The sequence below is a fragment of the Gastrolobium bilobum genome, unplaced genomic scaffold (assembly GCF_033153095.1).
Source record: "Gastrolobium bilobum isolate Gb01-03AN ecotype WA unplaced genomic scaffold, APGP_CSIRO_Gbil_v1 utg7479, whole genome shotgun sequence".
Classification (NCBI taxonomy): Eukaryota; Viridiplantae; Streptophyta; class Magnoliopsida; order Fabales; family Fabaceae; genus Gastrolobium; species Gastrolobium bilobum.
Window position 1 is genome coordinate 54,387 of NW_026895985.1, and position 17,666 is coordinate 72,052.

Sequence of the window (17,666 nt, forward strand, 5' to 3'; positions counted from 1 at the left end):
CATAAAAACTTTGGCCTAAGCCTGTTAGGCTGTTTAAGCTTATTAAACATTTAAAAATTAAAAGAATAACTAAAATAATATCTTTTTAGGCTGTTTAAGCCTATTCAACATTCAACAATTAAAAGAATAACTAAAATAATATTATTTTATTGTTCAAATTTATTAAATAATAATTTTATTTATTATATTTTAAATAAATAATATGATATAGGTCAGCCTGTAGGCTTATAGGCACGACATGTACAAAAAAAAAGTCTATGGCCTGTTTTCTAAATAAGTTTTTTTAAAAGCTTATGCCTATTTTATTTTACCATTTATAATATGTCAAGTCTGGCATAATATAGGCTAGGCCGTAGGCCCTGTAGACCGGCCTAGCATATTTACACCCCTACTCATCGTCCTCTTTTTTTCTAGTGAAATTAAATAAATATAAGATAAATCAAAAATTAGATCCGTCCAATATTCATATTTTAAGTGCAAAAGATTCTTCCAAGGAAAAATGTGGCAGAGAATAACAATTCAACAAAACTCTTTTTATTAAATTTTTAACAAAGATCATATCTAATATTTAAACTCAAAATTACTAATTAAGTTGAATCAATCTATAATTCGCATGGTTAGTGGTTTAGGCACTCCGCTTAGTTACTGCAAGTATGGTTGGGAATGGGAAATAGTGTTGACGGTTGAGCAAGTTCAATAAAGGGGCTTCGTTGATGCTGACTGGTATTTAATGGATTCAACTACTTTTAGTTGAAGAAATTGGACAGAAAGTGATGGAAAATTTATGACTAACCAGAGAGAAACAAATGGCGCGGCTCGCTGTTAAATAGATTAAAAAACATTAAATGTCATCACTGACCAGAGTAATAATTGCTTCTCAGTCACCAAACAAAAGCGAAGGTCAACGACATGTTCCTGCTTTGGCCACGTTGCTTAAGTAAGGGCACCCCTGTCGTTCTGTGGGCGTCCATGGTCAACCACAAATTTTTTACTTAAACGAGGTAATTAATTTAAGTTAACGTTTGAAACGTGTTAGATTGAAACCAAACATAACAAAAATAAAATTTTTTACTTTACTTTTGATATATTTTAAGAAAATTAAAACTGAATATGTTATGAAATATAATCTAATTTAATTTTAAGAAAAAAATAAAAAACACGGCAAGTGCTAGCTATATTTAAAAGTCAAAAGACCTAACCTAAGTCTCTTAGTTTATTTAAATCTATCGATCATTTAATACCTATTAAGAATTAGAAAAAAAAAATAATAAAAAAAAAATCTCAAATAAATGGAGATATATTATTTCTTGTGAATCCAAAATAACATTATTTTGTGATGAAAATCAATATATTTTTGTAATTTTAATTTATTGCAGATTATATTAATTTTTGTCTTTAATTTTTAATCTTACAACCCCAAAATGATATTATTTTGAACTCATTGAAGATAACTTTATTTTTAGTCACTGAAAAAATACTTTTTCCAAAACAATATTATTTAATTAATTAAAATTATTTTTACTTGATTTTAATTAAAATAAATAATATGATATACTAGGCCTTGTAAAAATAAACTATAATCTAAAAAGATTTTTAAAAAAATCAAAACCTATTATATTTTATTGAATATATTAATTCAAATTTACTCTAATGTAAATTAGGTCATAAGCCCTTGAACAATCTAACCAATTTATACCTCTACTTGTCCCTAATCATCTATGTGGATTCTTTGCAACCTCGAATTTCTTGCCAAACGCTAAGTCTGTCGGTGAGGCCTGACTGATCTATTAAAACGGTTTTATTTCTTGTGAGTTTCAATTCCTAAGTGATTTTATTTATTTATTTTATTTTATTTATTTATTTTGGTGTTGGGCTAAAGTCCCTCTCCATAATTAAAGTCACCAAACTTGATCAACACAATTTAGGCCGAACATAATTTTGGAGCAAAGTGGGCGATCTATATTTTTCTTCTTTTGCTAATTCCACTCGACAGGTTATCTGGCCTTTATGAAACTTCACATTGGAACTTGAAAGATGTCATGACTCATGAGATAGACTTCTTTAAAGGGTGATTTCTAGAAACACAAGTGACACCGGGAAAAAATCTTTACATTCGCTAATTCTTAGATCCAACCGGGAAGGGGGATCTTCCCCCTCCCTTTCCGTCCTATTTTTTGGTCTTAAGAATGAGTGATTATCCTTCTTCGATCCTTACTGTTCAATGTGAGAGCGGATAGCTGATGCGTTCCGCTTTTTGTTTTTGAACAGAGTAAGGAAAAACTTCAAAAAAAACTTCCTATAACTTTTCTCATAATCATTTACTCCCTTATCACTTAGGGGATAAATAATAAAAAAACTTTAAGTCAGGGGATAAGTGATAAAAAAATTTTAAACAGGGGTGTAAATGATTCAAAAATTTTGTGATGGGAGTAAATGATAATTGCGAAAATTCATAGGAGAATTTTTGAAGTTTTCCCTTCTTTTAATTAATATCACAATTAAGTGGGCAGTGCAATTAGAAGAGGCTCCTAACTAAGATAATTTATTTTTTTTGAACATTACAGAGAATCAAACCGCACACCTAATACACGCTAAACACACCCAACACCACTAGGCTATCTCTGGTGGTGCCTAACTAAGATAATTTTAGATTTCAAATTTCCTTAAAGTAACCTCCAAAGGAAGATCGAAATGTCTAAAAAAATCATATTAAAAACCATTTCAAAGAAATTTTTCTTTGTTTATCAATGTTGCATTTAATTATGCCAAATTAGTCAACGGGGACTCCAAATTATCCCCAAATCAAGTCTCCAATATAGTGAATTAGTTATACGTATTTATTTAAGCCAAATCCATTTAAAATTAAATTGAATGACATCATAATTAACTGAATCAAATACTGGGATGACGTCTAACTTTAACTATGCTATAGCATATTCAAAAGTACACTTATTTAATTTATAAACTCACATAGATTATCTTTAAACAATTTAGAAAGTATTCTCTCATTTCATAGTATGAAAAATTCATTGAAATTTTTTAAACATTTATCTGTATCCGAGTATCTATTGATACAAGCTATATTTATTTGCTGGCTTAATATGATGCGCTATTTTCCAATCTTTAGGATACTTGGCCTTGATTTTTTTTAATTTTATTTTAAATATAATCGTGTTATCTTCGTTACAGATTACCGTAAACCAGTTTTTTTTTTTTTTTTACAATATTTTGGATGATTTTTAATCATAATTTTTGTGATAAAATGTTAAAATCTTGCATAATATTATAATTAGGTTATTAATGCAGGTTGAATCCGTTCGTTTAAACATAAAACATAGGCGAGTTAAGTATCTATATTTTTAGGGATTCATTTAAAAGTGAATAATTTCAATTCAACCCAGTTAATTCAAATGGGGCTAGACTCCTTTAACCTCCACACGTATTTGAGGACTGAGTAATATGTAATTTCTCTGTTTTATGCAAGTTTCAAGTTTGAATGATTAACATTTAAAATATATAAATTTAGATTTAAATTACATATCTTAACCCTGAAATAATTTTTTTTATTTTAAATTGTTATTTAACCAGGCACATATATTTCTCACATCGACCAGCGAAATTTGAACCCACGCCCTTGAAGAATATGGACCAAATCTTTAGCTAATTATGCTCACCTCGCCATACTCCAATTATTTGATGCAATGGGTAACTTTCAACAATCTAACGGTAAATACGAGCAATAACTTCAACGACTTATTCGGTGAAAGAGTTCAATAATCACGCTCAATTAAAGAACTTTCCTTTTACAGGCCAGTTCATGTGGCAAAAAAATTTAATTAATGTTTTTTAATAAAATAATTACGCATTTATTACAGTTTTGAGAATAATTACAGATCTATTGCACAATGTGACGCATCTCTTGGGCGTCACATGTGACGCCTCATTTGGACGCCCCAATGGGGCATTCTCATGAGCTGTTGACACGTGTCATTTTTTTCCAAAATAATAATAATTTAATCATAAAACTTCTGAAGGCCATAACTTTTGACTCGGGTATCCAATTTAGGTAATTCTTTTTTTGATTCCACATAACTTTTCGAGATCTACCCAATGACATCTCATTTGATATATTTTATTTCTCACAAACATAATTTAAATTTAAATCAGGTCTTTCAAATTGATACAGATTTAATTATTTCCTTTATTAATACAGATTTTCAAATTGATTTTTGAGTTTAAATCACAAATCAAATCTTTATTTTGTTTTACTTATTAATAATAATTGTAACTTTTAATTTAAATCACAAACCAAATTTTTTTTATAATAAAATTTTTTTTTAAATTAAATCACACTCAAATCTTGATTTATTTTTTATATTAAATCACAAACGCAAAACTCAGAGACTTCTGAGTTTTAAAATGTGACACGTGTCAACACCTGACACGTCACCCATCACGTCTAAATTGGGTTTCAATCAAGAGGCAATCATGCCTAATTTAGGTAATTTTATTTTTGAAAAACATTCATAAGCCATCATTAATTTCAGACCACGAATAATAATTCATAAGCTTATAGCATTAATCATTAATTTCAAAAATAATATCCTTCCTCCTTAGAGATTTAGAATATTTATTTAATTATTTTCTTTATTTCTACAGATTTTTCAAATTGATTTTTTAGTTTAAATCACAAATCAAATCTCTATTTTATTTTCCTTATTAATAATAATTTTTATTTTTATTTTAAATCACAAACCAAATTTTTGTTATAATAAAAAAAATTATTTAAAAAAAAATTAAATCACAAATCAAAATTTTATTTATTTATTTATATTAAATCACAAACTCAGAACTTAGAGGCTTCTGGGATTAACCGCTCTTATAATACCATTCTTGCAAATTAAAATTGTGTTGTGAGAAATAAAATATGTCAAATGAGATGTCATTGCGTAGATCTCGAAAAGTTATGTGGAATCAAAAAAATAATTAGCTGATTTGGATACCCGAGTCAAAAGTTATGGCCTTCAGAAGTTTTATGATTAAATTATTATTATTTAAAAAAAAATATGACATGTGTCAACACCTCATGAGAGACGCCCATTGGGGCGTCTTCCCTTAGGGTGAGACGCTCAAATGAGACGTCACATGTGACACCCAAAAGAGGCGTCACATTATGCAATATATCCGTAATTATTTTCAAAACTGTAATAAATGCGTAATTATTTTATTAAAAAGCATTAATTAAATTTTTTTGCCCAATTGATGTAGGACACTTATGAGACATAAGAGTTATTATAATCATCAATTTCTTTATGCTAATTAATAAGTTTGTAGCTCAATTTTCTTTAGAGCCCAACTTATTTATTTGGCAGTCTATATTAAAATAAAGTTTCAGTAACATATGATATTTTCCTTTTAGAATTATCATACTGGAAAGAAAACTAAATCTTGTTTTTCCAGTTATTTGTTTGGCATGCTTAATTTACAAGTCATGCTCTTTAAATTTTTTGAAGATGAACTAATTTAAAAAGTGCCAATTTTATGGATCTTTCTCTCCCCATCTCTTTTAAGTGTGGGCTTAGTGATTGAGCAGTTAATGACAGGATGGGTTTCTCGTGATCCAAAGATGAACTAGACGATTTCCACAAAAAAGATGAACTAGACCCATGCTTTTACCTTACAGGTATACTAGAATATTGCTGGATTGACACATTATATGACAAGTTATGCATCTAGGATAAGGATATAAAAGTCGTTTACGCACAAGATTTATCACCGACATGCATACTTTTCCTAGCTAAATGATACAATAACTCTTATACGTATTATAATCGTGAGTATAATTAATGTTTGACGGATAGAACGAATTTATATAGTTAGAAACCATATTGTTCGAGGTAAGTCGACGTGGGATCTCTGTGCTAGCAAGTATTTATGAAAGAGATACTTCAAAGGATAATGGATTACTGTGCATACAAAAAATATAGCATTGCCAAAGTATAGATTGTAATGGGTTACTTAATTAGGCTATAATCCTAGTTGTTCTAGGATTGTAATGATGTCCTAATAATATGATATGATCTTTATCCTTTGTATCTATTGTTTGTTGTATGGCTTATCTTGTTGTCTATCAGTTAGCTCCATAACACATATCATTTATATGATGTCTAAACTAAATGGAACTGCAATATAACTAATTAGGTTAAATTTTACCGAAAAGATAACTAAGTTCGCAAGTCTAATCATATAATTTATTTTTCCATAAAAGAATTTTTTGTCTACCTGTGGCTGTGGCAAAATACAAGAATAGAATAATAAAGTTAACACAATAGTATAGATTGAGTTTCAAAAAACAAAGTACATTGGCATAACTAAATACCCGTAACCTCTGATCACTAACTATTTCTTCCCTTCAACTTTCTCAAAGTAGACTGTGACTGCTGCATATATCTCTCTACTAACAGTAATTCCTCTCCTACACGCTTCTTCTTCTTCTTCTTTTCCTTTATTTTTTTTCTTTCTTTTCTCCCCTGATTAATAAATGTCACCAAATCTATTGGTTTTTAGTGTAGATATGATGTGATGAAAATCTATTGGATTATTTTCAAATTTCAAATATGACAAATTTGGAATTGATCAATCCAACTCAAGTTGAGTTGGGCCAAATACTCACACACAGTTGAAGTGAAGGTGGTTGATGAAGAGAATAAGAGATGACAAGAATGTCTGCTTAGATATTGAGTAGCTTGGCGAGATGATTGATCAGCACTTTGCGTATTTCGGTAGTTTGAGAGCAACTAGGGGTACCTACAAAGGCACTCTGACGCTCAAGTCAGTTTAGTATTCAAGGAGATTCATGTATTCAAATAGATATATCATAGCTGGGCTAAAAATCTCTGTATTTAAAGTGCTTGAGCGCCTTGTATCATATTGCTTTTTATATGAAAGTTTTCATTTTCATTGGTGGTGAGGGGTGGCCTCTCTTAGGCTATTCCTTGGTGGGAAGGCCTATGTTCATAATAGATTTCAGTAGGTATGACGGCAAGCTGGAGCTGCCATTCATTCATTGGGTTCAGGTGGAGGCCAACTTGCCTGAGCTGCTGATCTCGACAATGATGATTCCTTTCATATTAAGTTACATCGACTTGCTAGTCAAGGAAGAGAGATCCCACACTTTCTACACGTGATGGGTTGTGATGGGAATCAAGTTAGAAGAAAAAAGGGCAGTTAACAGAGGTTGTGGGAAATGTTAGTGGGGGTAGTTTTTTTTAACTGCAATAATGGGCAGTTATGGAAAGATATGGTAATGTAGGATTGTCTTTATTGTTGAAGAATCCAAGTGTGTATGATTGAGTGAAAAAGTCTCACATTGATTAAGAATGAACTAAGTGAGCACCATATAAGTGAAAGGACACATGTACCTAATGTCTTAAGATTTTGGATTTGCTTGAGGTGTTCTAAGCCCACTTAATGTTGTTAATCACTTGTCTCAGGTTGGCGGTCTCTCCCCATCATGAGCTCCTCCTACACGTCCCAACAATTGGTATCAAAGCTAATGGCAGATTGGCATGCGGTGATCCGAGTATGTCTTGATGTGGGAAGCCAAAGTTTTTATGCTTGTAGCCAAGCCTTAATGAAAGAGCCAATGTTTGATGAGAAGCCAAGCATTGTTGATCCCTATGAATACTCGAAAAAACTTCTCTTTGAAAGGGAAAGAATGTGGGCCTGCCCGCCTGAGACTCACATTTGAAAGGGAGATGTTGAGGAATCCAAGTGTGAATGATTGAGTGAAAAAATCTCACATTGGTTAAGAATGAACTAAGTGAGTATCATATAAGTGGAAAGACTCATGCACCTAAAGCTCTAAGATTTTGGTTTGATTGTGGTGTTCCAAGCCCACTAATGTTGTTGCTCACTTGGCCCATGGTTGGCGGTATCTCCCCGCTCTAAGCTCCCCCACATGGCCCAATATTTGAATGGTTTTATACTTCTTGAGCCCCAAGTTTTTTTGAGCCCAACTAGCTAGTATTGCGCCGTGTGTAGCATTAAGGAGGAAAAACCTAACATTTATAGGGCTAGGTTGTAAGTTAGGAAGATAGGTTGTTTTAAGTACTTTTCTGGGCTGCTTGTAGAGAACTTTGAGAAGAGTCTTCAAGTTGGGGGCAATTCTTCCTCATTGTCTTTCCTTACATTGTATATTTTTCTTTTACATTAATAAAACACCTCTTTTAAGTAAGATAGGAGAACAAAATCCTATCAATTGGTGATTTCATTGAGAAATTTTAGGGAAACTCAAGGGGAGAGTCTTTGGTATATGGTCACGAGGATTGATGCGTTAGAGGCAAAAATGGCGACGGTGGAAGTATCACTTAAAATGCAGGAGACAATACTAAAAACCCATGATGCTGCAATGAAAACTCATGGCCTGTAACTTAATAAGCACTTGAGTATGTTGGCTTAGATCATGTCTAGCTTGGGAGAACTCTCTAAGAAAGTGATCTCTCTACACATTGAGGTTCAAGAAGGTTTCAAACGACACCAAGAAACACCAAGTTCAATGTTTTCTGGTTCACGGATGGATGTTGGATCTAGTAACTGCGGGGGAGTTAAGCATGAAAAGGAGGCTGAGAGGGAACATACTCCTCCATGTTCAAAGATTATCATCTGTTAGCAAAGAAAGTGGAATTACCAGCCTTTTCTGGCGCTGATCTAGTGGGATGAGTAGCGAGGGCTAAAGCCTACTTTGCAGTGCAAGACATACCCATGGAGATACGAATGAAGTATTCTCAAATCAGCATGGAAGGGTCCATATGGCATTGGTTCAAGGTGATAAAGGAATCTGATCTTTCAGGACTGGGAGAAATTCAAGCATGCCTTGTTTGACTAGTATGGGGAGAATCATTTTGGGAATCTGTTCTCCCAGCTTAAGGTCCTAACCCAAACTGGTTTGATGGATGACTATATTGATGAGTTCTATATGCTTGTTTCCCAGGTTCCCCATATGCCCGAGGAGCAATACATGGGACTATTTCTAGGAAGATTAAGGGAGGATATTCAATTAGAGGTACTTCAATGTGACCCACCTAATAAATATAAAATTATTGCCCATTCCAGAATTGCAGAAAGGAAGCTTAGTGTTAAAAATGACCACAAGTCATTCACGGGAGGTGGAGAACAATGAGCTTATCGCAAAGTAACTACAACAACCCTTGCCAATTCAGGGGGTCCAAGATCGTGGAATCTGGAACGAGCAAAAGCCCTAATTTTAAGCCAACAGTATCACAACATGCCTTAGTAGTTTCCCTAAAATCGAGAGCCAATCAGTAGGGAATTCCAATAAAAGAGTGCATAATCTAACATATCAAGAATTAATAGAGAGAATAGCAAAAGGGTTATGTTTCAAATGCGGCCATAAATTCTCCCCAACTCATCAATGCCGGGATAGACAATTACGATTACTGATATGGGAAGACGAGGATTCAGTAGACAAGGTTGATTCACTGTTGGCGAAGGAAGAGGTTGAGATGCTCAGGTTCTGCCTTGAGGACAAGGAAAATTTTCAGGCGGATAGTATTGATAGGAATCAAGTCAAAAGAAACAGGGGTAATTAACAGAGGTTGTGAGAAATGTTAGTGGGGGATAAATCTTTTTAACTGCAGTAGTAGGGAGTCAGTGGCAGATCCAGAAAATTTTATTTATGTGTGCACACTTAGTGGTGGGGTTCGAGGGCAACGCGCCCGGAAAAAAAAAATTATTTTTTATAAATGTATTATAAAAACAAAAGAATGTGAACAAGAAAAGAAAAGAAAAACTTCAACTTAACATAAAATAATAATAATCAATGGTCATATAAAGGTGATTCTTCTTTTGTTATTTTTCCATTCTCCATACTCAAAATTTTGAGACCTATAGTTAAGAATAATAATTATTTCACAATTTCAGTCAATAATAATTTGTTAATGCAAAATAATCTTGCTCCATATTTTTTATTATTTTGATATAAAATATAATTATTTATATCTAATAAACATTCCGCTCATTCAAGAAAAATTCACATAACACAATATCTAGATAATTATATGCAAAGACATTATATTTCACTTTTTAATTTTCTGTTTTTTCACTCTGTGTTTAGACCTACCAATCACAGTAATTTCCTTACACTTTGGCACCATGCTATAGTTAATTTAAGAGCATTCAATAATTTATGTAAAATATATGTTGAGAAAAGTAAAAGTAATTAAGAGCTGGATTGCCTATGGTGCATTGAAGAGAATTAACAAACAAGTGAAGTGTATCATAAGTGTGTTATTTACAAATCTTTTAGAGAAAAATATGTATATATCAAATGCAAGGATTTAATTTTGGTACAATAATTACCAGATTTATTATGCATTGTCATCAAATTGTTGTGTTATCAAATATAAAAGTTGGACAGTTAATTGAATTATTGTAGAAGTTGTTTATTTTTGTTAACAGATAGTGTGATGACATATGATGGACAAAGGGTACACAACCTCTAAACAAGGATGCGATGTAGTTAAATTTTTTTTTCCAGAAATTCATGTATGCAAATGCAGACATTGGTCCCAACATCGGTTCGCCGATGTAGGGAGTTATGGAAAGATATGGTAGTATAGGATTGTCTTTATAGGGCTAGGCTATAAGTTAGGAACATAGGTTGGTTTTATGTAATTTTCTAGGCTGCTTACATAGAGAACTTGGAGAAGGGTCTTCAAGTTGGGGGCAAATCTTGCTCATTGTCTTTCCTTACATTGTATATTTTTCCTTTACATTAATTAAATTTTTCTTTCCAGTAAGACAAGAGAACAGAAATGAGAAACCTATCAGGTTGCCTTAGTGGCCAAATCACAGGAGGTCTCGGTGGTCCTTTGGGTCTTTAGGAATTGAGTCTCTATCTCGCTTATAGTAGGTCCAGATCAAAAAAATTAGGAGATTTTACGAGCCTCTACTCTTCGCTCAATTAAAGCTTTAATGCTTCTTTTGTATATGCCACAACATAATTATTCATAGTTTACTCATAATTACTTATATTTTTCGGTCCAACTAACTTTTTCTGCCCTATTAGGCAAGTTTTTTTTTTTTAAGGTTCAAAATGGTGACAAAATATGCAACCACTCCATTCAAGCAGTCATTAAAGCTCTCCCCAAATATACGACTCCAAAATTCGAACATTTCCCACTTCATTAATAGAGATAGCCCGTGGAGTTTATTGTCCATTAAACCAACTTACTTTGGGTTATATTAAGCAAGTTTTTGGTTAGGTACGGTTGATGGATACATTTTTTTGTACAGGCATAGCTCTAGCATTTGTAGTGACGTCATTTAATGGTTCAGCAAGAAAATTGTCAAAGTTTCACTTCATAATGTATATGCGCTGGGAAGTGTACGTTCATGTTCAGTGTAAGAGTGTAATTATGTATCATGCCTTTGATTGAATAAAACATATATTCTGCATTTCAAAAAAAAAAAAAAAAATCAAACGAAATGCATGTCCTAAAACAAAGTAATTTAATCCCTTTGTAATATCAAGAGATATCTTATATATCAAATCGGTATATTGCGTTGGTTTCTCTATGATCTTTTGTCACTCACATATTTATCATATGGTACGATATAGATACCACTATTTTTTTTTTTGTAATACCACTATGATACACAATTCTGCATAAAGATTTTTTCTACCGATTGTGAAACAACTTTCGGTACAATGAACGTACTTGTATAATTATATATATGCAGTCCCAATAGAAAATTTTGGTCATGTTATCATAAATAAGTAATTGCAAACATATATTCATACGTACAGAAAATTAAATTACGATAAAAATAAAAATAAAAACCAATCGCAAAACCCGACTCATCATTTGCCAACAATATTACGTGGTGTCGCATTTTAAAGTTTTCTAACTTTCATTTTCATGCTTGTGTAATTGCTCAAAAGCCTAAATTAAATTTGAAGTTCTTTCCTAGCTAGATAAATAAATATTCATTTTCGTGTGGAGAAAAAAGGCAGCGAGAGAAGATGCATGAAGATAAGCTTTAAAAAATGAAATTAATGAAACACAAAGCCATGAATATTTGTGAAATGCTAATCATAATGCAAATGATTTGACAGTCAACAATTATTATTTCTATATCTTCTTCTTTTTCTTCCATCTTCCAATTCTTTTTTCTTCTCTTCTTACAAGTCTAAAATATCCTCCTTGTACAGATATATATGAGCCTTTTAACAATAATGCACAACTACAATTTAAAACCAACCGCATGAATTCAAAGGATATTATATTTTTGTATGTTACAAACTTACACAGATTCATATATAGATAATAAACAAAACATGTTCAGAAAAGTCCATAATTATTTACCAACTCAAGCATTTGATGCCATGGATAAAATCAAACAACAAATGTCAATGCTTCCACTGAAGCATGAGTCCTCAACCTCTATCTATATATATATATATAGTTAAACACTTGGCCTAGACTTGTGATTTTCAAATGAACCAGACTTGCTAGCTCCTAATAATTAGCCCCTTCTCTCCCCAGCTTGATTCTCCCACAATTTTCCTTTTTCACTCTTAAAACTAAAAAGCAAGCGTCTATATATATATATATATATATATATATATATATATATATTATTGTCTTAGAACTTGAATGTGTCAAAGGTCATCATCATCCCTAAGCTTAAGTCCCAAACACCAAGGCCTTGTTTTAGCACCAGAATCCACTGTTCTTCTGAGAGAGATGCTAATCTCATCCCATATTTGCTTGCACTCAGTTGCACTCCTATCAAAGCCCAAACAAGCCAATTTTGCAGCTATTTCATCCCAAAGGCCATTTTCCAAGTACCCATTTTCTCTGAATCGATGTTCAAAACCAGTCCTTAGCTGTATCAAATTTGAAATTTCCATTTCTGTCCATCTGCTACTGCTATGATCAACAGCTTCACTGGGATATTCGTTGGCATCATTATTTGCATGGCCCTTATTCTTATTTGGTTGTTCTTCAACCATAGCTTCATCTAATGGTAATGTTTCAAGTTCTATCCCAATATGTTTCCTCACAATGTCTATCAATGCAGCATCTCTTGCTTCAACCCATGCTTTCTCTTTAGCCCAAAGTTCATGTACTTCTTGGTCAAACCTCATTGACTCTTTTTTCTTCCTTTCTTCCTCCTTAGACACCATCTCTTGCTCTCTTTGTTCAACAACACTCAACATTCTCTCCATCCAAGCATCTTGAGTCTCTATAATCTTCCTCATGTGGGAATCCACAATCTCCTCCACTTTAGCTCTCCAACTTTTTCTGAGCCTCCTATGACTTTCTCTCTGCTGGTCTAAACCTTTCTGCTTACCCCTTGATTGCTTCATCATGTATGCAATAGCTGAAAGATCCTCATCATTGTTTTCAGATGAGGATGTCTCAAATTCAGATGAATTTGAGAAACTGAGGCTCTCTGAGCACTTGAGGTTATTAAAATCACCATTGTCTTGGTTAATTTTGAAGCTTGGAGTTTGAATACCAGAAGTGTTTGCAGCATGATGGGTTTTATTTGAAGTTGAGGCATGAGCGGTTGCTTCTCCACATATTGCTTCAAGCTGCCTGAAGAATCTGTAGTGCTTTCCATCTTGTCTACTAGCTTTACCTTCCTTGGTCTTCTTGTAATACTTGTACAAATTCTCAAACTTCTCTTTGCATTTCTTTCCACTTCTTTGGTACCCAAATTCCTCAGCCATTATCCTAATTAAACACGTAGATCACACAGCTATACATTACTATGCACATATAACAAAAACCCATTTTTTATTTTCTTATAGATAAAATTTGGTGTAAGAGAAAGGGATAATATCTCCTTTAAAATTGAAACCTTGGGGGTAAAAAGAGATTTTGTTTTTGTTTTAAAAAAAAAAAAATCATGTGATAGAAGATACATATAATAAATCCAAGGTTTGTCTTTTGAATCGATGCTGAAGGAATTTAAATAATGGAAACATTCTCTCTTCATTAAAGATGTCAGAAACATCAATTATCTGAATTTGAATTAACAAAATTCCAATAGCCCTAGCTGAGCAAAGTAGGTTAATAGGACTAAAAAACAAAGACAGGCTTTAAGTACATGAGAAATCCTTGCACCTGTGATTTACTTTACTCAAAGAAAAAACCAGCGCAACTATACACATTGAGTCAGTGGAATTTCATGGACAAAACTAGAAATAGATAACAAAAAGCACATGAATCTCTCAGTTAGCTGTAAGTTATATGGCCTGTCATTTTCAAGCGCAAAAGAAAATTAACCAAAAAAAAGGAAAAGAAAAAAAAGTTTGCTAAACCAAACCAACAAGACAAAAAGAAAAAAGACAGGAAGAACAACCATATCTTCTTCATTCCTGACACTACGTTTTCACTACTAAACCATCATCAAGCACAAGAACAAAAGTGGGTTTTATGAGCTTAATATATATATATATGTAAATATATATACCTAGAAATCTCATTCCACAAGGGTGCTTTCTGATTATTCTCTCTGAACTTGGAATCAAGACGAGATCTGATCTCTAGAAGAGAAAGAGTTTCCTGTCTAGGCCACCTGTTGTTCCCAGAATCAAACCCAAGCCACCCTTTTTCTGCAGCCTGTATGCCACAGAATGGAGCAGTAGCATAGTCCAACGCAGTAGCAGCATCAACAGCAGCAGTAGTAGTATTAGTAGTAGTGGTGGTGGTGGTGGTGGTGTTAGTTGTGGGGTTGACACTGGATAAATAGTCATGGTGTGCAAAGTGAGTGAAGCCACGAGGGAAGAAAACATCCCCAACCATGATGGGGTCGTAGCTATTAGGTGGAGGAGGAGGAGCAGCAGCAGCAGCAACGTTCAGTCCATGGTGGACACTACACAGTGACTCTGGTAAACTTGTGTTGATGTTGAAATGGTTTCTTGCTGATATAAGCCGCCGGAGATCCTCCGGTAGCCCGTAAGGTTCACCCATCTTCACTGCAGAGAGTGAAAGAGAGATACAGAAAGCGAAAAGAAAAGAAAAGAAAAGGGTAGAGCAGACAGAGGATGAGAGAAAAGGTCCAGTCTTGGTTCTGTCAAGAAATGAGTTTTTTTATTATTATTATTATTATTATTTTATTTTATTTTACTTGTTATTTAATTTTGTAAGGAGACAGGATCCGAGTCTACCGCAACTATTAAAAGTTAGACTCACTCTAGCTCAGTGTGTTATTATACAGAGAGAGAGAGAGAGAGAAGCAAAGGAACTGAATCAAGTGGTAAGGCTTGAAGTACTTTTTTTAGAAAGCATAAAGTATAATCCTTCCTTCCTCCTTCCAAAACCTAGGAGATATAAAAGTACTAGTGGCTTATTCTGTTCCTAATTATTTCAAACAAAATATTTTTTTTTATTCCAATATATTAATTATATTCTTCCAAGCAAGTTATATCTTTTAAAAATGTGTATCCATATAGATACGAGATTAATCCCGAGTCAATCAGCATAATAATTACCTAATTTTGACCCCTAAAAATCTTCTCCAAGATTTGAATCCTTAGTCTTTTGTCAATTTATTCTCTTGTGACTTTTTTTTTTTGGTAAGCTCTCTTGTGACTTATTTTATCACTTAGCCAACTCTCAGGTTAATCAAAATTTTATTTAATCATTGTAGAAACTAGAAAGCAGAGGCGAGGGCTAGCAGAGGCGGTCGATTCCCTCAAGTTCATCAAACATTTGTTTAAGGTTATATTTATGGGTTTTATAAGGGTTATGTCGTAGAAAAAGTGATTGTGTAATATTATAGAGATTCGTTTTGCGTGCCGTAGTTTTTTTTTTTGTTTCAAAAAGTGTGGGCCCCACAAAATATTGTGTGTATAGAAAATTTTCTTGTGTCATGTGAAATGATAAATGCAAACCCCTATATTTAAACTTAAAAGAAAGTTAGTGTAACATAAATTCGTTCTCTTCCATTCTTATTATTCTTTAAAAATATTTGAAGAATTTTACAAATTTAATTATATATCAACTTATTATTTGGCCTGAATTAATGTAAATTTAACTTTAACCATCCTCTGTCACAAAATTTTATGTTTTGTTATTAATAGAAAGGGAAAATTTCTTTTCAAATTCTCTTGAGGAAAATAGTTGAGCAAAGTATGCTTATAAGCTGGGAAGCACGAACATGCGATTTTTAAAAAAAAAAAACACCGACACATACGTGGGTCAATATTTTGGGACACATGATCAATCTTCTAACATGTTTCAACACGCAGTTAACTTTTTTTTGACACGCGGTCAATGCTCCGATACGTTATTTTTTTAGTCTTAATTTTATTTTATTAACTAAATATAAAAAAATTAATTTATAAATCAATTTTTTTTGTTATGAAATTTGACATGAAAAATTAACAAAGTACAAAAAATTATTTTGTTTATATTTATGTTATGAAATTTGAATATTTGATTGGCTATATGACTTATTATGGACTGATATATGTATTAAATATAAATTATATTATATATATCAAAATATTTATTTAATATCAAAACGTGTCCTAACGTGTCAAAATATGACGTTTTTTAAAATTAACGTGTCAGAGTGTCGTGTCTCGTGTAGTGCATCATAGCTTATAAGTTATAATATGAACATAATTATACTTATAAATTTTTTGTTTATAAACTCTTACAAATTATATTATGTATTACAAGTACTACATATTATTTGAGCATGTAATGCCAGTAATATATAATGCAATTTATAAAAATTTATATATATAACTTACCCCTTGTAATATTGCTATATTTGGCCGGTGAGAGAGAGATAGAGAGAGACAAATGGCAGAGCATCACGCGGTGAAATTCTATGCCTGCTTTGGTTGAGTGACGGATGAACAGTACTTGAGACTTTGCCTTTTTTATTACTTTTCTTACTATTTAGTAGCAGCATCTTTGTGGAGGGTAGCTTAGCTTAGCTTTAAGCGAATACCTTTCTTAATCATAACTGTTAGGTAAACATATATCTGCACACAATTGTTTTAAATGTGTAGAATGTAAGTTTAAATAAAAATTCATTATTATTCTTGTTAATGACAAGTGTCGTGTATATAATAAGCATAAAAATGAGGGGCTTGAGCTCTCAAGCTATTAGAAACGGAGAATCTACTTATTCTTGAGCCACAGACTCAATTGGTTGTGACTGACTGGTGAGAATTACAAATACCTTTCTTGCACTTTGGATTGCCACTTTTATAGATGGAGCTGTTAAGAACGACTTAAAGTGGCTGTTGGGTCCCATGAGCAACTACAGGTTCAGTGTCCGAGCTTAATTTGTAAATCATCATATACATACACTCTTCTGATCAATTTTAAAATATTTATCATGAAATAAAAATTTTGTTTTATTTTGTTTATTATTTTGAAAGAATCTTATTTAGTTTTTGTTTTGCAATATAATTTAGAGAAATATTTTTCTCGTGTTACATAAAAAAGTTTATCTCATGTTACACGCCCATTGAAATCCGAGTCAATATTTCTTTTTTTTTTCTTTTTTTTAGTTGTGGAATCCACCTAATTATGTCTCTACATGAGATAATGTTATCTCATGTAACATGAGAGAAGCATAGCCCTATAATTTAAGGTAATCCATTTTCC

General features: G+C 32.5%; 1 protein-coding gene across 1 annotated transcript; it reads right to left on the reverse strand.

The window, feature by feature from the left end:
* Positions 1-12,685: 12,685 nt before the first annotated feature.
* On the reverse strand, positions 12,686-15,008 carry LOC133297134 (trihelix transcription factor PTL-like). The gene is made up of 2 exons (XM_061496205.1): positions 14,509-15,008; positions 12,686-13,766 (listed from the first exon to the last, which is right to left on the reverse strand). The coding sequence occupies exons 1-2, from the start codon at positions 15,006-15,008 to the stop codon at positions 12,686-12,688; spliced, it is 1,581 nt and encodes a 526-aa protein (XP_061352189.1).
* Between the last annotated feature and the right edge of the window lie 2,658 nt (positions 15,009-17,666).

What these genes read in the sequence shown, in the direction of transcription:
- LOC133297134 (XM_061496205.1), bottom strand. Translation starts at nt 15,008, where the DNA reads ATGGGTGAACCTTACGGGCTACCGGAGGATCTCCGGCGGCTTATATCA. An exon ending in TTGTGGAATGAGATTTCTAG is followed by an intron (nt 13,767 to 14,508) that starts GTATATATATTT and finishes GTGTTTAATTAG; the next exon opens with GATAATGGCTGAGGAATTTG.